The following is a 20,366-nucleotide window of genomic DNA, read 5'->3' as shown; positions in this document are numbered from 1 at the left end:
GGATGTAAACTCCAGACTTTGAAAGACAATGCCTCTACATATGATCAGCAGTATTGGCTAAGCCCATCACAAGGTTGGGCCCAGAGTTAGTGCAGAGGCAGAGTCCCTCATTGGTTGCACATTAAAATTGCACAGACAAAGTCCAAGCAGTGTCAAGCACTCAATGTAGTATTTGTCATGGCTCACACTGTCACAAAGCGTAACCTGTAACCTGTCTTTTGAGCAATGCCTGGTCCTGTTCTCTGGTTAATACAAAAGTTTAAGAAACACTACAGGGAGAATCTTCAATAGCTGAAGTTGTCCATCACTTACCGCTGCAGATCCTTTTGGAGGAGACCCGTTTAAAGAGACGGATCCGTTCAAGGCTTCGTCGGAAGATTTCTTCAAGAAGACCACAAAGATGGATCCCTTCTCCACATCGGACCCCTTCAGTAAAAGTGCCACATTACCTTCCAAGGTACTTGTTCAAGCTCGAAGACCAGAACATGGAATTTTAATTTATAGAATAATATAAAATCCCCACAGATTTAAATATGATTGCCTCTAACGCAACCGCAGAGTTCAGCTTTTTATTAATTGATAAAATGCTGTAAGAATTTCTTGAGAATTCCGGTATTGCCTATTCTGCATTTCCTTTAAAACGATGAAATGTGGGTAGATTCAGATTTTACATAGATGGTTAAAACAAAAAATGAATCAAGATATTTATAATTAAATGTATACAATCTTCTTATGCTTCCAGCAGCAAACCAGTCACTTCACAAGCAATGACCCATTCTCTTCAAGCAACCCAAAACCCAAAGGACCAGGTATGGTTTATTTCTGTGTTACCTCACATGTGGCTTCAGTCTTTGTGCTCTCCAATATCCAATATTGCCATAAAGGTCTTTCTGATTGATTTACAGCATTTCCTACAATGGCTTAATGCAAGCATAGATATTAAAGCGATGGTGACCGTGGTAAATGTTGGTACAACAGTTTAGAAAACTAGACACTTTTCCCAATCCTAGTTTGAGGTTAGATAGGAGTCAGTTCTGTGACACCTTTCAGTGTGTCTCTGGTGTTGGTTTAGTTGGTTTTGTGGTGGCATAACCCTTAAACGAGTGAATATCTGACGTCAGTCAGTGCTGCAGAGCTCTTCAGTCAGCTGTTTGTTCCCCTCAGCAGGAGAAAAGCTCTTTCATTTCCTCCAAGATATCGGTGCTGTCCGTACAAACACATACACATTGTGGGTCGGCTTGAATGCCTTAGTGATTGGAGGTAACTGGAGCTGTGGCCACTGTTTGCTCAGCCTGAGGTTACCATGTTGGTTGGCCTATTAAAACGGTGTCTGGAGAGGGAAGGTGTCACGTTTGCTTACTCACTTCCTGACTCTGATCGTCCATACTACTTCAAATACAGCTACACAGCACCCACACTGGCATTTCTGACTAAAATATCTAAATGTTTTGTACTTGAATGGGCTTTTATTAAAATCCGGTAATGTAGAATCTTATTTTGTACAATCTGTAAGCAGGCCTGTTGCTGCTTAGAAACACCATTATAGCAAATGGATCCATGGTCAATTCTTGATTCTGCCATACGCAACATTTTCTTGAAACTAATGATTAGAAGCATTCTTTGAAATTCTAAAGTAAGAGCTAAATGCTAGCTTCAGATGCTAGAATGCTCAGTATGACAATGTTAACACGCTGAGGTTTAGCAGGTTCAATGTTTACTATGTTCACCATCTTAGTTTAGTGTGTTACCATGCCAACATTTGCTCATTAATATCGCTAATTCCTGAGGTGTGCCAAATTTGATGGCGATCCATCCAATAATTGTCGAGACATTTAATTAATGGACACAAATCTCAACCATTGTTCATCATTGGAGGGAAAGTCAGGGGATCACAAAGTAGGTAGGCTTCATTGAAAGAGAACCATTAATGTCTGTACATAATGTTGATATAATTGAGTCGTTGAGATATTTCAGTCTGGACCAAAGTTGTGACCCAAATCACCATAAGTTTGGTAAAAAACAAAGAGTTCTTTATGCCGCGGCCCGAGGCATTATTTGTTTGGGTTGTCAGTCCACGTCCATCCGTCTGCCTTGTCCATTCTCGTGAATGCAATATCTCAGGAAGGCCTGGGGGGGGGAATTTCTTCAACTGTGGCACGAACGTCCACTTGGACTCAAGGATGAATTGATTAGATTTTGTTGGTCAAAGGTCACTGTGACCTCATGTCCATCCAATCCACGTGAAGTGCCTGTACAGAACAAACCCCTAAATGTACTATTTACTTTACTGACTTACTGTAACAAATGTCTTTTGAGTGTCAAGAAGAGCTGTACAGTATCTGTTTATAAGCTACTGAACCTCATTCTATCAGTGAGGTAAACAAGGCCGGTTCTATGCAACATGCTTTTCTAAACCCCGTTTTTTGTTTTTATGAATAATATTGTGTGAATTTAAATCAGCACCAAGCTGGTCATCTAGAACTCGTCCTGAGAGTCTTTGATACCACAGGAAGGATTGACTACCCGACCCTTTCCTTCATTTTTATGCAACTCTCGCCTGCTTAAATGCACTGGGAACATTAACCTGGCTGAATTTAAAAACAAAAACATTTTTGAAAAAAAATACAGTAACAGTGCAAATTAGATATTGAATTGTAGCAGAAACTGTGACAGTTAGTTACACTTTTTGGTCATCTTTGCTGTAGTTTGCGTTGGTGTTTCATTGGATTGCACTGCATCTGTGAGGTGCATGCCGTACTGTTGCTCCTCCGTGTGTTAGTCAGCTTCGGTATCAAACGTGCCGAAGTAGAAGAAAAGTGGTCTCAACAACACGGAACATTTTAAGTTGGCTAGTAATTGTGTTCACTGCGTGTAAAAGAGCTTGTTGTCGTGAATTCATTGTTACTTTTTTCAGACCTGTTTGGCACGCTGGACCCGTTCGGCAGCAGTTCGTTCAACAGCAGCAGCAGCAACAGCTCTGCAGGATTTGCAGACTTCAGCCTCATGTCGAAGCCTCGAGACCCTTTTGAAGGCCGGGCCAGCTGGCTGCCAGACTACCAAAAGGTACCAGAGGCCAGCACTCATCCTGAAATCACTTTTTTGGTGCAGATATGTACCATAAAATGCCATATTGGCACAAACTGAAAAGTGTTTCCTGATGCCATCATTTCTCCAGTTGTGTCACTGACTGTCAGATTCTAGTATATTGAAAGTGCAGCTCTCTGCTAATCAACCACATGTTCTTCCTTTCACTCGTTCTTTCCAGTCGGTGTTTGTGGACGACCCATTCAGCAGGAAGAATGACACGCCAGCTCTGCCACCGAAGAAAAGTGTTCCCCCGAGGCCCAAACCCCCCAGTGGTGAGTGTCACACTCGACAGGCTTTTGAATCTTTCTTAAATATCGGCTTTGTTATTGTACTGTCGAGTACATTGGTCCCCAACCTGGGGTATGTGCCCCCCAAAGATCAAAGGGGGTGCGCCAGGACTTGTCTGAGGTTGTCAAAATTACATTTGCACATGTTTAGCTAAAATCATAATAACCCTAACCCTAAATGATACAAAAGTCTCTATATCAACTAGGTTTTTTTTGTCCTCACTCTAAACTCAAAACATTTAGTTCAAACTTAGTTTCTCTGCACAGTTGCAAATAGAGATCAGGCTATACTGTTATCATTTGCATTATACCATGTGTAGGATTACATTTGTTTCTGAGCGTTGTCAAATCCAAAAGCAAAATCAGTCAAGACATCATCGCTTTTTTTATGTTGAGGAAACTGACGAGTTATATTCATTAAAGGAAGTTGATTTAACAAAAAGAGACTCATCTAATACGCTTCAAGGAAAAGAGTTTGGGAACTGCTGGTCTATAATATTCATGGAACCCATTTAGCTTAGAAATAGTTGAGAAAGACGAGTGATGAGAGAACATACTCTGGTAGAAAAAGGAAGTGGGACAACATAGACAATGTTTTTTTTGTGCGATTACCACATCACCATCATGCCCGTAGTCACCGCCCTGCTGGGTCTTACATGCATGCTGAAGAATGGAGTGTGTGTGTGTGTGTGTGTGAGCAGAAAAAAGATATAATGAATAAAAGACTTCGGTGGAATCAGTAAGACAAGAAATTCTAAAGTAAATGAAATAAAAGATGGAGTGGAGAGAAAAGAGTGAAAATACTAATCCTGCTGAGTTGGTGATAATTTTGGGTTTATGGGTGACAATATTAAACGTAGTCCTTTGAGACATTAATGTAAAAAATATTGATAAAAGCAGTTTTAAATCAAAATGATATATTCTGCTTTCTTAGATAAATACATATATATATTAATATACTGTTTTGTTGCGATACACGAAAATGAAAAATATCTTTAGTGCTTTAGTGTTAAAAACATAATTTCTTTCTCATACCGTCTGAATACACCATGTGAATGGCTCCATGTGTACTTCCTGTCAGCTGCTGTCATTCACATACACTGCAAACCGAAACACACTGGGACACATTTACAATGTTAACGTTTAGGAATGTGCAATAGTCTACATATTGTAAATAGTTATGACGTCATTTAAAGGCACAGTTGGTTGAATACGGACTGTACGGTGTTCATTTCTCCATGATTTGAGCTGTTCACACTATTTATATAGTACTTAGACCTGCTTTATGGTTAAAAAGAAATGGACATCTCGCTTGTTACAATATGGGACCTTTAAAGGCACAATGACAATTGCGGTTTGTAAACATTTGCCCCTCCTCCCCGGCTCAACGACACCAGAAGCCACACCCCCTGACCACTGTGCTCGTCAGCGGGTGACGGACGTTTTGAATTGAGCTTTATCAACTTGGAATTTTTGCCTCGCTATATTTGTGGTGTTTATATTTTTTGCCATTTCCTGTGTCCGCCATTTTTGGAGCTTCCTCTTGGATGCTTGCTTCCGATCTGACACCTGGACGTTACGCCCAGAAACGTCCTGAACAGCAAAATGAAAAGAAAATCCAGGCAGAGGGCAGAACCTCTGTAGATACACACTTCTAATGGGTCATATTTTTATATGTATTGTCAATATTGTGCCTTTAATGGATACCTAGGATCTTAGTTGATTTGAAACTTTTCAGCAATTAAAAATGGATCAAATATCCCACTATGACAAAAACAAGTAACCCCATGCAAAAGACATGCAAGACTAAATAAATAAAAACCTTTTTCATCTTAGAATGAAGGACCTTTTTGAATGGATACTTTGCCTTTTCTGTAACGAGTGAACATTTTTTTCTTCTTTTTTTTAAACTGTGCTCTGCTGCGTAAACAGGAAAGACTCATTGTGGGCACAGAAAACATAAAAAGCCATCGCTATCACACACTGTATACTGTGTGTTCTTTCTCAATTCAAGCACTTAACCAGCAGCGCACTGTGAATGCCTTATTGAGGCTTTTATACCCTCTTCTACTGACAATAGCGAGTCTTGTGAGTTTTGAAGTTTGCATTTCTCACAGCTCAGACTTTCAACTACCATCGCATCAATTCATTTCCTTCACAAGTTATCTTTAGAGAACTACATTGACTTTATTTGTTTACCTCAGTGTAAAGCAAGGTACAAACAATACACATGATACAGCACACCATAAAATACGCAGTATACAAAATACAATAGTGCAAGTGGGCAGGCAGCAGCAGATATGTTTAATTATAGATACATTATTTTTATGCCTCCGTGCCAGCCACATCCGGCCGTCTTTTAATTAGATTTTGGTGATCAAAGGTCACTGACCTCACAAAACAAGTTTTAGAATTAATATGATAATTATGATAATTTTATCTAAATATCTCTTTTTCTTTCCTCTGTTCCCATTTGGCGTCGCCACAGCCGATCATCTGTTTCCATCTAGTTGTAAACCCGAGCCTCGGCCGGGCCGGTATGGGAATCCACATATTTGATTTGGCATAGGGCATTGACATGCCATCAACCCACAAGAACATGCAAATGCCACATAGGAATGCGGACCGGGGATCGAACCCAGGGACTTCTTGCTGTGAGGCGACGAATTCCACACAAATGACAATAATATATAATATAATGTATGAAATAGAATATAATGATGAAGTGATGACGTTTTGAACAGACGTGGATGTAGACTTTACGAACCACGAGGCGTTGATTGTAGTTTGTTTCTGTGTTTCTTCAGCCATGGTGGTCAAATACACAGTTCTTGCTCCATTTATCCCCAACAAGCTACAAATGTAGAAGACAGCCCAGTAGAAAATGTTGCATTTAATGCTTCTAATTGTGCCGATTCCTTTACGAATGGATGTCATAATCACAAAGAGTCCAAAAAGTATTTTGGGGACAGCACAACACAGTCCCTCAGGACTTGGTGCTTATATTGCGAGCCACGGTTGCCCAGAATCCCCTTCTCTGTGTTTTCAACCTGAACTGTGGCCACGCTTGCTGCTGTTACACTAAACCACACGCTTTGCTGAGTCAGTGGTTGTAGAACGGAGCCAGAGAGAAGTCTGTTACAGCGTCAGTTAAACTCCAGCAGCTGTCTGTCAGGTTCATCGTCACTGTGCAACGCCTCAAATTCCCGTTGATTCTTTTTTCAAAGGTCTTTATATTGATTTTGATATCATGATTGTTCACAAACCGCTGCTCTGATGTTTGTGTGTAGGCACCCGTAAGGTGAAGTTGAGAGCAAAGATGTGCGGTTTGCTTGGCCTGTTTGCAGACACACCCTAACTTGCTTCCTCTCTCTTACGTTCGTGTGTGTGTGTGTGTGTTTACAAGGCTGAGTGGTTCACAGAAGGTCAGGCTGCAGGCTGTGTGCAGCAGGCGAATGCCAACATTGTAACCACTGTAACAATTGTCCTCCTCTTCTTTATTCAATTATATTGTTCATGTCTTTTATTTCACTCTTCTTCACACACGTGCACATACACATGCATGCTCTGTCACTTTCCACCATCGCCTGACAAGGTGTGAATGGTTCACGGCTGCAGCGATACACTGCTACAAGTAAAGTGTCATAATTAAAGACACATTGCTGTAGCTGTATTGTTTCCAGTAGCTGAAATAATGCACGTACAATCCTGTGATAGACATAGAAATTTGATGCCACTGATGTAGTGGATTATTTTAGAACAGGGTGGAGCTCGTTTGTGGTTTCTCGAGTGTGAGAGAGTGTGTGTGTGTGTGTGTGTGTGTGTGTGTGTGTGTGTGTGTGTGTGTGTGTGTGTGTGTGTGTGTGTGTGTGTGTGTGTGCGTGTGCGTGTGTGCGTGTGCGCACACAGTTTACCGAAAGAGGAAAAAACTGATTGCCAGGCATGCAGGTTTGCTCAGCGTGGAGTGTGAAATGAACTGCTCAACCCGATTGGCCGAGGTATCTGGGTAATAGAAGTAAATACGTATGTGTGCGTTGTATGACAGCGGGTTGACTGGTCCTGTGGTTTTAACAGCTATACAAGCAACATGGTGTGCTCTTAACGTTCCCACGATCCTCTGCCAGGGCCAGCTTCAACTCCCTGTTAATAACACAAACTGCCGTCACGATGACATGATAATGTTGTGTTCTATAATTGTTTCTGTCCATCCACCGGTGGTTCTAAAGCATCTGAGTCTGATAAACTACACTGTGTTTTATATTATATAATTAGTTTTTTGTTATGTTCTGTGAAATCTTTGACAGTTTAGTCTTCAGGCAGAGCATGGCTGTTACACCTCTTCAAGTCTTCACTTATACGGACTCATTGAATGGCCTCTATAAGAGTCTTAACTTAATGCATTATAATTCTAATCAGATATCTTTAAAATGTGACAAGTGAATTCCAAGTCAAGAAAATGAGCTAGTGGCATTTCAGTTAATCTGTTTTATCACACATACACTAAGAAATACAGGTGCTATCTAGATCCCTTCTATGGTGTAAAGGTTCCACCTGGAACCCTCTTTGGAGGTTCTATCAAGAAGCTTTCCACCATCTAAGGGTGCTATCAAAACCCCACCCAGGGGGTTGAATCGAGAACCCTTTTATATTCCAAGGGTTTCATCTGGAACCCATCCATTGGTTGTGCAGATAACCCTTTTGTATTCCAAGGGTTCCACTGAGAACCCTTATATATTTCATCTAGAACTTCAAAGGGCCAGAGTTGATGCAGTGCAGGGCAACGCACAATAATCATGGTTCACTATTAGATTTTTTGCGAGTTTGTTGTCTGGATTGTGGGCGTTCTCTATTAACATCCCTGCTTTTAATAATCCTTGGAGAACTGAAGTGCTCTTTGGATGAAAAGGGTTCCTCAATGGAACCCTTAGTCTTACAAAGAACCCTTAAACAAATAATTTCATCAGAATCAAATGTTTCTGTTTAGAACCTTAGCAAGAACCTCTTTTGGAACCCTTATTTATAATCCTAACCTAAAAATTGTACTTCTATGCTCAAGACTTTAATTAGCTTTTTTTTTTTTTTTTTTTTTTTTACATATTTCTTCCCTCTTGATGCAGAAAAGATCTGATCCAAAATTAGTTTTATATAGAGCTGAAACAATGAGTTGATTGACAGGAAATTAATCAGCAACTATTTTGATAATCAACCGTTGAAGTCATTTTTCAAACAAAAAACACTAAGTGGCTCGTGTTCCAGCCTCTCCCATGGAGAATGTTCTTCTTTTTCTATTTTATATAATTGTAAACTGAATATCTGGGGGGTTTCACTGTGGGTCAAACAGTTAATATAGATGATATTCTACAGTCCAAACCGTGTATCAAGAAAATGATCAACAGGTGGTGAAATAGATGGTGAATTGCAGCCCTAGCATTGCAAATATAGCATTGATAAATCTATGTGGACTATTACCATGCATGTGAATGTGTGGTCTAAGAACATGAACAACAGAAATCTGTTTGTCTAGTTGGTAAACTGGTGAACCAACAGTTGGTAATGTTGGTTCACCAGTTGTGTTATTTCCTACACCAGCGGAGGATGCCAGCATGTGAAAGACGTTTCGTTGGAACTTGATGTGAATTGCGTTGGTGTGCCGCACGTGGAGGTGAAACCCGTGTGGCTTTCAAAAGCTGGTAGATGTCTTTGAGGTGACAGCGGCAGGGAAGCAGGGCGTGGGCACAGCTGTGAGAACTAGAAAATGTAATGTGTGTGTGTGTGTTTTTAATCCAGAACTGATCAAATCAGATCCTGCGTTATCAACATAGTTCACTGAGGTGTGAATTACTCTTGCAGGCGGCAGTGCTGAGTCATTATATCTCTCAGCTATCGGTGAACGCATGCACTTTACTTGCTTTACTTCCTCCTCTTGAGATACGTGAGACCCGAAGCCTCTGATATGACAGGTTTTAGTTTTTTCTCTCAGCACGTCTTCCTCACCACAAAGCAGATTATTTCTCCGCTATCCCAGAAGCACATTTTCTGTGTCCTTATTCCCACCAATGATTTTTATTGAAGTTGGGTGTAAAAACACGGAAAACACCAGCCGTGCGCCTTTCATCGTTTTATCAAAGATGCTTGGGAGGTTGCGCTCCTGTCACGCTTGCTGTCACCAAGCAACCGAAACCGGCACGCTGTGATGATGATGAAGTTGCGGACATTTAGCTGCAAGCCTCACTGACTAAACTAAAGTCAAAGAGTCAAAACAAAGACAAATGGATTTCCAGCAGTTTAATTCCCTTCAGGCGGCGACCTCTGGTTCTGCAAAGTGAAGCCAATGGGGAAGTGTTAAAACTTGCATTCTCTCTAGTGTCCACCAGGGGGCGACTCCTCTGGTTGTATAGAAGTCTATGAGAAAATGACTCTACTTCTCTCTTGATTTATTACCTCAGTAAACATTGTAAACATGAGTTTATGGTCTCAATCTCTAGTTTCAAGTCTTCTTCAATACAGCATGATGTTCATTTAGTAAATGATGGTCCATTTAGAGTCAAACAGACCATAAAGCAGGGGATGCATTAGGACGGGGCTTACTGTGATTGACAGGTCACTGCCACGACCTGGGCTGATACGGCGTCACTACGTCACTCCTCCACATTCTAAATATGATAACTTCCCTTCATTGGCTGCAAAAAACAACAACATGGCGACGGCCGTAATCCAAGATGGCGACGGCGAAATTGCCAAACTCGAGGCTTCAAAACGGTCACGATGACTATGTCCACCTCTTATATACAGTCTGTGATTCCCTCGCGGTAGCTTTACTGCTGTATTTGTCTGTTGTCACTTTGGCCGACCTTTCAACTGGATGTTGTAACGTCGTTGGACGGATCGTGAAGCTCCGGGTAGCCCTGCAGTAAAATAATTAACGTCTCCTTCATATAATTACTATCGACGGATATTTACAGAAGAAAGAAAAATATATCTGCCGGCTGTAATTGGTTGTTCCTCATCACACGACATGCGGTGCGCTCTGCAGCGTTCTAAAAGTTGACCATTTTTATCTCGGGGTGCAGCCGTAGGCGCTTGTGAATGCTTGCACACCGTTCCGGTGTCTCTCGCACTTTTGAGCATGTGTTCCACGCATCTATTTTGACAACAATGGATTTTAAGGCGCAAAAAAGGCAGCATGAGGGCTCTGAACAAGTTGCTGTTTTATTCAGCAAGCATTTGTCGGTATGGTTGAAAAGAAAACTTCCCCGGGCGATGCTTACCTCTTGTGTTTTATGTCTTCAGGTAAGAGCACACCAGTGAGCACGTCTGGCACAGCGGACCCTTCCAAACCATGCGACCCCTTCCAGCCATTCGGCGGCGACGCCATCGACCCGTTTCAGAGTAAAAAGGGCCTGGGAGACCCGTTCAGCGGCAAAGACCCCTTCGCCCCGTCCTCGGCATCAAGTAAAGACCCTAAAGAGCCCGCCTCGGGTTTTGCAGACTTGAGTTCTGTAAGTTGAGATGGGTGATGCTGTTAAAACTGTCGGTGTGTAGACGAGGCCATGCCGCTCTGCACAGTCACCTGACTTAAGTTCTAGTGAACTTAGCCTGCCTCAAGTTCACTTTCAAGTGCTGAAAGTGCTCACAGGATATATCGGTCGTATGAATGCATCTCAGTGGAGACTGTTTGTCTTTAAACAACATGTTTTGGGGTTTGAATCTGATTACTGATTTTACAACAGTGACCTCATCTCCCTACTTGGTATCTGAATCAGTTAAGAAAGGCATGTTTGTTGTTTGCATATTGAGATCTGATCACAATGTGGGCACAACCATATAAGGAGAATGCTTATTAGCAGCAGGGGGCCACGATCAGATATCCAGATTAAGGATGCAACTATCAATTGTTTTAATTCAAATATATGATTAAATACTTTATTTCTGGGACAACCACGAAATATGTATATATATATATATATATATATCTTAAATGCCACATAAAACTTGAGACAAGTTAAAATAATGTATCCAAATACAGTTTGCATGTTAATACCAAGCTGATACAAGTATAAATAGTATGTTATTACTAGATGTTGTCCAGACAACACACACATTTATTTACACAGCAAAGGCTAGGTAATAACTTCATATTACTAAATATTGAGTGTTCAAATCATCTTGTGACAATATGAATATATAATTAAATATTTTTTACAGAATTATTTTGCCTGAATTTATGATGGCAAACAAACTGTGATTATAAACTATAAAAGAAATACGTAATACAATTTCTACATGGGTAGAAAGACAATTCATTGGACTAATTTATTTTTGCCATATATATATATATATATATATATATATATATATATATATATATATATTAGACAGTTAACACTGTGATATTGATTTCAGGGGGGTTATGTGCTGGCACTATTTTCTGTGACTGCATAGTTTCCTGGAGGCTTGAAATGACCTTTAATTAAAGCTGTGTAGGTAGCAGAGCTGTCATTCTTTTTTGTTTTGGCGGGAAGAATATCCGTCTTTATGAAAGTCCGGGGAAACCCTGACAAATGTATGAGGGCTAATGTCAGCTGTGTGTTGGCATAAGAGTCACAGTCTGGACCAGTAGAGTCTCTAGAATCTAGAATCTTTACATGAGACACAGCAGTATCACCACTCAACTCTCAGCTCTTGGGTCTGTCTGCCCTGCATGACCTTACTGTGTGCGTGTGTGCGCGTGTGTGTGTGTGTGTTGATCGGTACTTTGTTGTCTGTTCTTGTTCTGCATGTTTTAAGTTGTCACTTTTAGTCTGCCTTATCTCACCACCGCACTCTTAGAAATAAAGTTGCTAACTAGAACCCCATAGGGTTCTTCGACTTGTTCTCACAGGAAAAACCCTTTTTTTAGTCCTAGTAGAACCTTTTAGATCATCGCACCTAGAATCCTAAAATAAAGAGGTTGTATCTAGAACCAACAAATGTTAAAAGCTTCCAACCAGAACCCCATATGAAAAGTTCTCCGGGGAACCCTTATATGGTGTAATGGTTTGGCCCAGAACCCACACAAGGAGTTCTACCGAGAACCATTCCGTATTCCATAGATCTTTCTCCACCTTCTTTTAACACCCATGCTTTCAACAATCCTTGAAAAACTATTTCTTCCAAAATGGGTACTTTCTGAAAAGAGTTCTTAATGGAACCCTAAGTCTTACAAAGAACTCATGAAACGCCTTTCTTTTAAAAAGAGTTCTTCTCATGAAAAGGGTTCTTAATGGAAAAGAACTCATGAAACCCTTCTTTTAAAAAGAGTTCTTCTCATGAAAAGGGTTCTTAATGGAAAAGAACTCATGAAACCCTTCTTTTAAAAAGAGTTCTTCTCATGAAAAGGGTTCTTAATGGAAAAGAACTCATGAAACCCTTCTTTTAGAAAGAGTTCTTCTCATGAAAAGGGTTCTTAATGGAAAAGAACTCATGAAACCCTTCTTTTAAAAAGAGTTCTTCTCATGAAAAGGGTTCTTAATGGAAAAGAACTCATGAAACCCTTCTTTTAAAAAGAGTTCTTCTCATGAAAAGGGTTCTTAATGGAAAAGAACTCATGAAACCCTTCTTTTAGAAAGAGTTCTTCTCATGAAAAGGGTTCTTAATGGAAAAGAACTCATGAAACCCTTCTTTTAAAAAGAGTTCTTCTCATGAAAAGGGTTCTTAATGGAAAAGAACTCATGAAACCCTTCTTTTAAAAAGAGTTCTTCTCATGAAAAGGGTTCTTAATGGAAAAGAACTCATGAAACCCTTCTTTTAAAAAGAGTTCTTCTCATGAAAAGGGTTCTTAATGGAAAAGAACTCATGAAACCCTTCTTTTAGAAAGAGTTCTTCTCATGAAAAGGGTTCTTAATGGAAAAGAACTCATGAAACCCTTCTTTTAAAAAGAGTTCTTCTCATGAAAAGGGTTCTTAATGGAACCGCAACTCTTACAAAGAACTCATGAAACACCTTTCTTTTAAAAAGAGTTCCTCTCATGAAAAGGGTTCTTAATGGAACCGCAACTCTTACAAAGAAGTCATAAAAACCTTTTCTTCAAAAAAGGGTTCTTCAGAAGCAAATGGTTCTGGGTAGAACCTCAGCCCTTCAGGAACAATACGTTTGGAACCCTTATTTCTAAGAGTGCCCTAAGTGCCCTTGCGTTAACAACTTAAGGTTCTTTCAGCTTTTACTATTATTATTTAATAATGCATTTATTACATACTCGAGCTGCTATATCTAAGTCTACTCCCACAAAGTCAAGTCATTCCAGCCGTTCACACCGACATACATTTGATTATTTTAAGCTCATGGCCTTTAAGCGTCTCAATACACTGAGATTTGGTATCCTAGTTGCTTCCAGTTGAATTTATGGGGGCCACAATCCAAAACAGATTTGACATAATGTGACCGTATCCTTGTTGAAATGATGTGACACTGTAAACTTTAGATCTAGGCTTCATTGTCAGTTTTTCAATAATATTGACTGCCCCACACTGCTAGCCCTATAACACCAGTCACACAGCAATCCCACTACAGTTACATATGTTTAAATAGCTTTGATGAAACGGTAATTCCATCTGCTTTGAGCCCGATCTCGGGCATAAAGTGACATGAAGTAGGAAAACGAGACTTATCCTTGAATGGGCAGATTTATTAGGATTCCTTCATCTTTTTTTTCTCTGCATGCCACATCTCCTGTTGCTGTGTAGCTGCTCTGTCCTTTAGCTCCCGGTGTTTGTCACCACGTGAAGGGATTCACTGAATTTTCTGTTTCACCTCAGTCCGTTTGTTTCACCATGACGCTTATCGTCACAGGTGAGTCTCTACTTCGACCTCAGTCGCGCATTAGCATCGTAAGTCACTTAAATTAACACTAACTGGCCTGCAGTTTGACGATGGCAGAATCACGTCCTCACAATTTATAAAAGTTGCTAAAGACGGTGGACTGAGCCGAAGCAGTGCAGGTGTCCCCTTCGCAGTGTGTGTGTGTGCTGAGTGTGATGTCCTGTACAGTAGCCTAGTTCAGGGACGTCTGGTTTATAATACCTCTGTTCTGTAATCCACCTCTCTGACAGGACCGGACAAAGTCAAGGTAAGAGATCGAGAACGCAGTGAATTTAAAACAAACTGATGTTAAGGCGGAGCGTTTTAGATCGGGAGGTTGAAACATTTGTTTGATAGATGTCCCATCATGTGGAGCTGAAAAAGGAACAGTTTTCTTTCTACTGCTCGTCCTTCTTAATAACAATCAACATTATAGAGGAAAACTTGAAAGAAGTGACACATACATTTATGTAAGCAATATATTTATAATCTCACTCTGTATGGATATGGGAAGTCTGTCCTCACTGTTTCTAGGTTACGTAAATGCTCTGGAAATCTTAATCTGTGCTCTGAAGTTGTTGAGGTGATTCTTTTTAAGATGGAATCTTTTTCTTTTTTTTTACCACTCTCATGGCAGGCCACTAAGTAAAACAAAAAGACAATGCAGTAACACTCCTAGATTTTCATACTTCACACTATAGTGCAAAGTGCTTTACGTAGTGGGTGCTGCTGTCCCTCTGACTCATTACTGTTGTCACATTATAGCCCCACCCATACTGGACACTAACGATATCAGTATTTTACCAAAATAAACATGTAATATAAAAAAAACAACTTAAAATAAGGATCTATTTTTAAATACTGTGAGCATTCTTTGCAAGGTACAAAACTTCCCAATTTTTTAAATTATTTTTTTGGTGCTCAAGCTATTAAATGATGACATTGTTTTTAAGTGTTTTTTTCACTGCAATGTCTTATTACATATTGGCAAACATTCACTCCCTGGTCATTGAATATGCACCTATAGAGTCTAATGCAATCCAGCACAAAACTATTCTTTTTTTCGCTCGTAAACGGGTAGTTCAATAAATACGTCCCTCGCTGTTTCAATCACAGTTTAACATACCTATCTTAGTAAAAGTAAAATATATTGCAGAACTGCTGTATTGGATTGCATTTAATTTTACAGGTGTACTTAATAAAGTGGCCACTGAGTCTATACAATTTGAAGCTACATTCACACTAATACGTTTCTGCTTAATACCGGGGTTTAAAACGAGAACTATGTCCGTCCACACGGCGTTTCAGCTTTGTTTTTGAAAAGGTCGTACTTGATATTTAAGATCTTCCTCTATATCTTCCTCTGAAAAAAAGTTTTCTTTTTAAAACTTCGTTACAAGGCTGCAGGTCTGTGTGGACTTCACAATCCAATAACAGCCTCTTCCTCAGCATGTCGGCAGTAGTAGCATTTTAAAATGCAGAATTTAACGCACAACAGCTGCTAGTAAAGACAAGGTCAGCAACGCCTGTAATCCATATTTAATTAACCTGGTAGTCGATCGATAGTCAAGGCTGTTGTTTGTTTTTCTTTCGACGGCGTGACTGCTAATAGCCAATCAAGTAGCGAACGCGGGTGTCTACGTCATCGTTGTCAAAGGTCTACGTTTCCAACCCGTCCACGCTACGAGGTAACCCCGGAGTTATCAAACTAACCTATCATCAGTAGTGTTTCCAAACCCCTCCGTCTTTGGGGGTTAAAACTTCGGAGTCGTGTGGACGCAAGGTCTAAACGTAGCAAAAAATATGCGTTTTAAGATGGAAACATAGTGGTGAGGATGTAGCCTGAGATATATATTGATTTGAGTTCTTCTACTGCGAATTACATTTTAAAATCTAACATCTGATATTTATCTACTCACTGTTGTCATTGTGGTAAGTAGGAAGCAGCTATTTAAGATCCAGTCTGTCTTTAAATGAAAATGCTTATTAGTTTTAGCCACATTGTTGTTTGTCGTAGCTTCAGTCTAGTCCTAGCTGATGTTACTCAAAGCGCTTTAGTTCAGACGACAAGTCATTATGTTTCTTCTCTTAATTTTGTACAGCTATTTTTTTTTTATCCATTCTTAGTCCTGTGTCAAATTAGATTATTTTTTTTGTTATTTTTGCCAAACTTATTACACATACGATTTTATCTTGTCATGATCTGTTGTCATTAGTGATGCGTCGTTCACTCGCGCCCACCAGCCCCTTATGAGCACCGTTCTGCACAGCCCCAGAACGCAGCGTGTCAATCAACCAACCTAACCGCCAACTTTATGAATTATAATAGCACAATAGTCAATACTGAGGTCAGAGACAAAAAGGACAGAGACGGATTTAGCGCCGCCACAGTGCGAAAGAGGGAAAAGAACGAAGGGAAAATATTTTTTTAAACCAAAATGTTGTCTTGTCTCGGTCGGTATCATCATCTTCTCGGAAAAAAGGTTGTTGGCGAAGATATTTCGTGGTAGTTTTCCATAACAAAATCAACGGTGGGAGGAAGGCGGTAGTAGTGCAACGGATCACAAAACTCACGGTTCAGATCGGATAAGCACAAAAGCGCAAAACTTTTAGAGATCACTGACCATGGTTTTTTGTCACCGATACTAATTGCCGATCATTGATGATCCATATGGATGGATACAGTTCCTTTTGTTGTTTTGTTTGATTATAGCAACTGGTCTACAACATTTCTTTTTGCCACCGTCCCAAAAAATATTTTAACCGCTCTAAAGTCTGTAAACCACCAAAAATTCTAGATATTTTACTTTTCCTTTTTTTAAAGTAATCTATAGTGACAGTTTTTCTTCATAAAAACACACAATTCAAATCATAAGGAAATAAAAGATTGTATTTTTATTGATTAAAAATGATTGTCATAAGTAGTTTTAATGGTGTATTATAATCTGCTTAGAGGTAGTGTAAACGGGTCACAATTCATCTCTAATATCTATGTATATTTATGTAAAAACATCAAGTTTCTCTCCAACACTACATTTTCTAAGATTACGTCATTATAATTTACCTTCGCCCAATACTCATTTTCACTGAATAGAGCCCGAACGCATCATAATGGCGGTGCTGCCACGGTTACCAGCTCTTCTGTTGATTTAAGCACGGATTGATTGTTTACAATGTAACATTATCAGAGACTAGAAAAACTAAAATGCTGAAAATATGAAATGCATATTTGACTGAATATTGACGGATAACGGTCGTCAGTAACGCTTAATTTCACACTGATGGTTAACGTTAAACTGTGTAATTAATCCACGGCTCCCATGCGTGCCATACCGTGATGGGGGGATCTGTACGGATCACGGATCCACAGTGGTCTGTTACATCACCAGAAGGAGTGCTTTTTATGTGAATAAAGCCATATCAGACATTTATTTAACAGTCATATTTCTCTGTCTCTCTCTGTAGTTTGGGAACGAGGCTCAGCAGCTGGAGTGGGCGAAGCGAGAGAGCGAGCGAGCCGAGCGCGAGCGGCTGAAGAGGCTCAGGCAGCAGGAGCAGGAAGACCTGGAGCTGGCCATCGCCCTCAGCAAGGCCGAGATGTCCAACGCATGACCTGGAACCCCGACCGCACACACACACACACAAGCTAACATGACTGACATCTAAACATGCAGACACAAAGCAGCTCACTGGACTAACTCTACCAAGTGTTCATACAAACTCTGATCCACACACATACACAGGACTTGCACCTCCACTATTTTACATTCCCCCACTCGCAATGACTCGATGAATGGAACAGAAAGAACCTCCAGGCGAGTCTGGCCTCTGACCCTGCATTTATGAAAAACAGACAACTGTCCTGCTGACATGAAGAGACGGAGAACTGAAGGAGAAAGAGGGCCTTGATGGAAACAAACGGATGCACTGTGTATATGCACTAAAGTGTCTGGACAGTGATGAGACGGATCCGTTCACTGGGCCCGATCGGACTATTGCTGGGAGAACACCTCGACGGTTTGAATTTCAGCGTGTTGTTTATTTCTCCTCCAGCTTCTGACAGTGTGGGGATATGGCTAATATCAGCAGTAGCAACAAGCAGCTACAAGCAGTGTAGAAAAATAACAATTCAGACTGCCACGGTGTTTTCTTAAAGGGATTTTATTTTTTTCCTGATATATAGGGCGGCACGGTTTTATCATCGAGCTACTGATGCTATAAACCGTGTCTGCGTTTAGTGTTGAGTTGTGTTGCTGGCATGGAAACGCTATGGAAATGCGGTGATACATAAGTATTTGTCTCTTAGAGAGAAGACTAGATTTGATGCTCCTCAATTTCTCTTTTTTCTTTTGTTTTCTCAGGAAATTCTGTCTCTAAGCTGAGTTGAGAAGTGAAAAGCTCCATGTTAGTAGAGTTTATTTTTCACTTCCGCTAGAGGCTTAACGTTCCCCTCTGCTTTGTGCTAACATAGGTTAAACTCTGTACTGGATGTATGGAAATGATGATGGATTTTGAACTCATCTGATGCTAGTTGAGTTGAAGCATATTTCTCCATATCAGTTTACCTTTTAATTTGATACCACACCGGGGTCTACTATTACTAGATTAGGGACTTTCACCTCAAGTCCAGACAAGGCTGGATTATCGACCAATTCCCAGGTTCACTATGTGGCACATTTGTTCAGGACTATGCTCTGCACTTACCAATATGAACTGATGTGATAAGGGCCTCATGGCACTATGTTTGGCAGAACGGAACTACCACTACACACAATTTTGACTGCATTGCTGCTGCTCTGCAGCTAGAGACATGGTTATTATTATTCCGCGTCTGCACAGAGCCGGTGCAGACATCTGCATAGATGCAAAAAATGACAGCGTAGCTGTCACGTGAAATGGTCAAGTGAAGAACACCTTTGATACGCCTGCGGTCTAGACGTGGTCGAACATTACCACTGCTGTAATGTAAGCAGTGGTCGTCGCAGACACACCTGGCGAAGATCCACGCTCTTCTTTTCTGGTTCATATTGTGTTTACGTAGCGCATATTCCTAAATAAATGCGTTAATCAAATAACCTCAAATCTGGGGGGGGGGGGGGGGGGGGGGGGGGGGTAGGAGCATGCTTTTTGCCATGAAGACCCCTAGTGGGTTGATCTGGCCCCAGAGTCCAGTGAATGTGCTTGTTCTCTTTCAGGAGAGACACTCCCTTCTCTGGCTCAGTGGCTCCTCTGTGAAAACGGGAACACTTTTAACTGACAATTTCAGTCTGGTCACATAATGGGAGGAAAGAAAAAGCAACTTCTCTTCAACTGCGTATATATATTTAAAAAAAGAAACCCTGATGAAGCTCCATTACACTGTTTCCCTCTAATGTGACAAATCCCTGACGAATGAAAATAACAGCTTCAAATGTCAACATATTCTTTTGCGTGACAGAAACAAATTGTACAGATCTATTTTCTTTGTCCGTAGTGTGAGACTGTACTGTGTGGAGTTTGCCCCCCCCCCCTCTATCCAGTGTATATATATATTATATTAACAGAGCTAACTATGCTGTACTCTCGATCCCAATGCTGTGATGTCACACCACATTCGACACATGAAAGGCAAGATGAGGGAATCACTTTTTTTTTACCTCGTTTTCTTTTTAGAGATTGAGGATTTTTTATTATTATTTTGACGTGTTTTTGTTTTAAAAGAACATCCAAATTAATCTTTGTTTTGTCACCCCAGTGCTCCACAGACCAGTGAGCACACGCTGCAGAGTGTTTGGAAAGGTTTGGATCAGGTGTCATTAGGCTGGCAATTTGAAATATTTGCTGTTTCATGGTTTTTCTCTGAGTTGTCCCTTTTAACTTGAAGCGCTGACTCGTGTTTGAGTGAGACGGACGGAAGTGGACTTTTAACGTCGAACAGATTCTGCTGAACTAAGTCACTGAAGACTTTCTGTTTCACTCAGAGCTCCTCTGTTGCAGTTTCAAATATCACATTGTGTTTCATATTTATATTTATGCCAGTCTGTATTCGCTGTGTCCATGACCAATCATAGGCTTCAGTCAGTGCCCTGCAGGCGGAATCTGCTCGGAGCACGTACGTTCTCCTAAACATTAATGTTAAGGGATGACATATGAAGTTTCTCATTTCTCATTACCATA

The 20,366-nt window shown here is 40.4% G+C and overlaps 1 protein-coding gene across 1 annotated transcript in view; it reads left to right on the top strand.

The window, feature by feature from the left end:
• The window catches only part of eps15l1a (epidermal growth factor receptor pathway substrate 15-like 1a), a gene marked incomplete at its 5' end in the record, with an annotated part of 40,251 nt that extends 22,266 nt beyond the window's left edge, over positions 1-17,985 (top strand). Inside the window, 6 exons of the mRNA XM_079157717.1 lie at positions 321-457; positions 746-809; positions 2,915-3,063; positions 3,266-3,359; positions 10,665-10,873; positions 17,676-17,985. Coding sequence (XP_079013843.1) covers positions 321-457; positions 746-809; positions 2,915-3,063; positions 3,266-3,359; positions 10,665-10,873; positions 17,676-17,822 — 800 coding nt within the window. The 3' untranslated portion in view covers positions 17,823-17,985. The remainder of the gene's footprint in view (positions 1-320; positions 458-745; positions 810-2,914; positions 3,064-3,265; positions 3,360-10,664; positions 10,874-17,675) is intronic.
• Positions 17,986-20,366: the final 2,381 nt, after the last annotated feature.

The sequence above is a fragment of the Pholis gunnellus genome, assembly GCF_910591455.1.
Source record: "Pholis gunnellus genome assembly, chromosome: 4".
In the NCBI taxonomy this organism is placed as follows: domain Eukaryota; kingdom Metazoa; phylum Chordata; class Actinopteri; order Perciformes; family Pholidae; genus Pholis; species Pholis gunnellus.
This window is presented reverse-complemented; position numbering and strand designations above follow the sequence as displayed.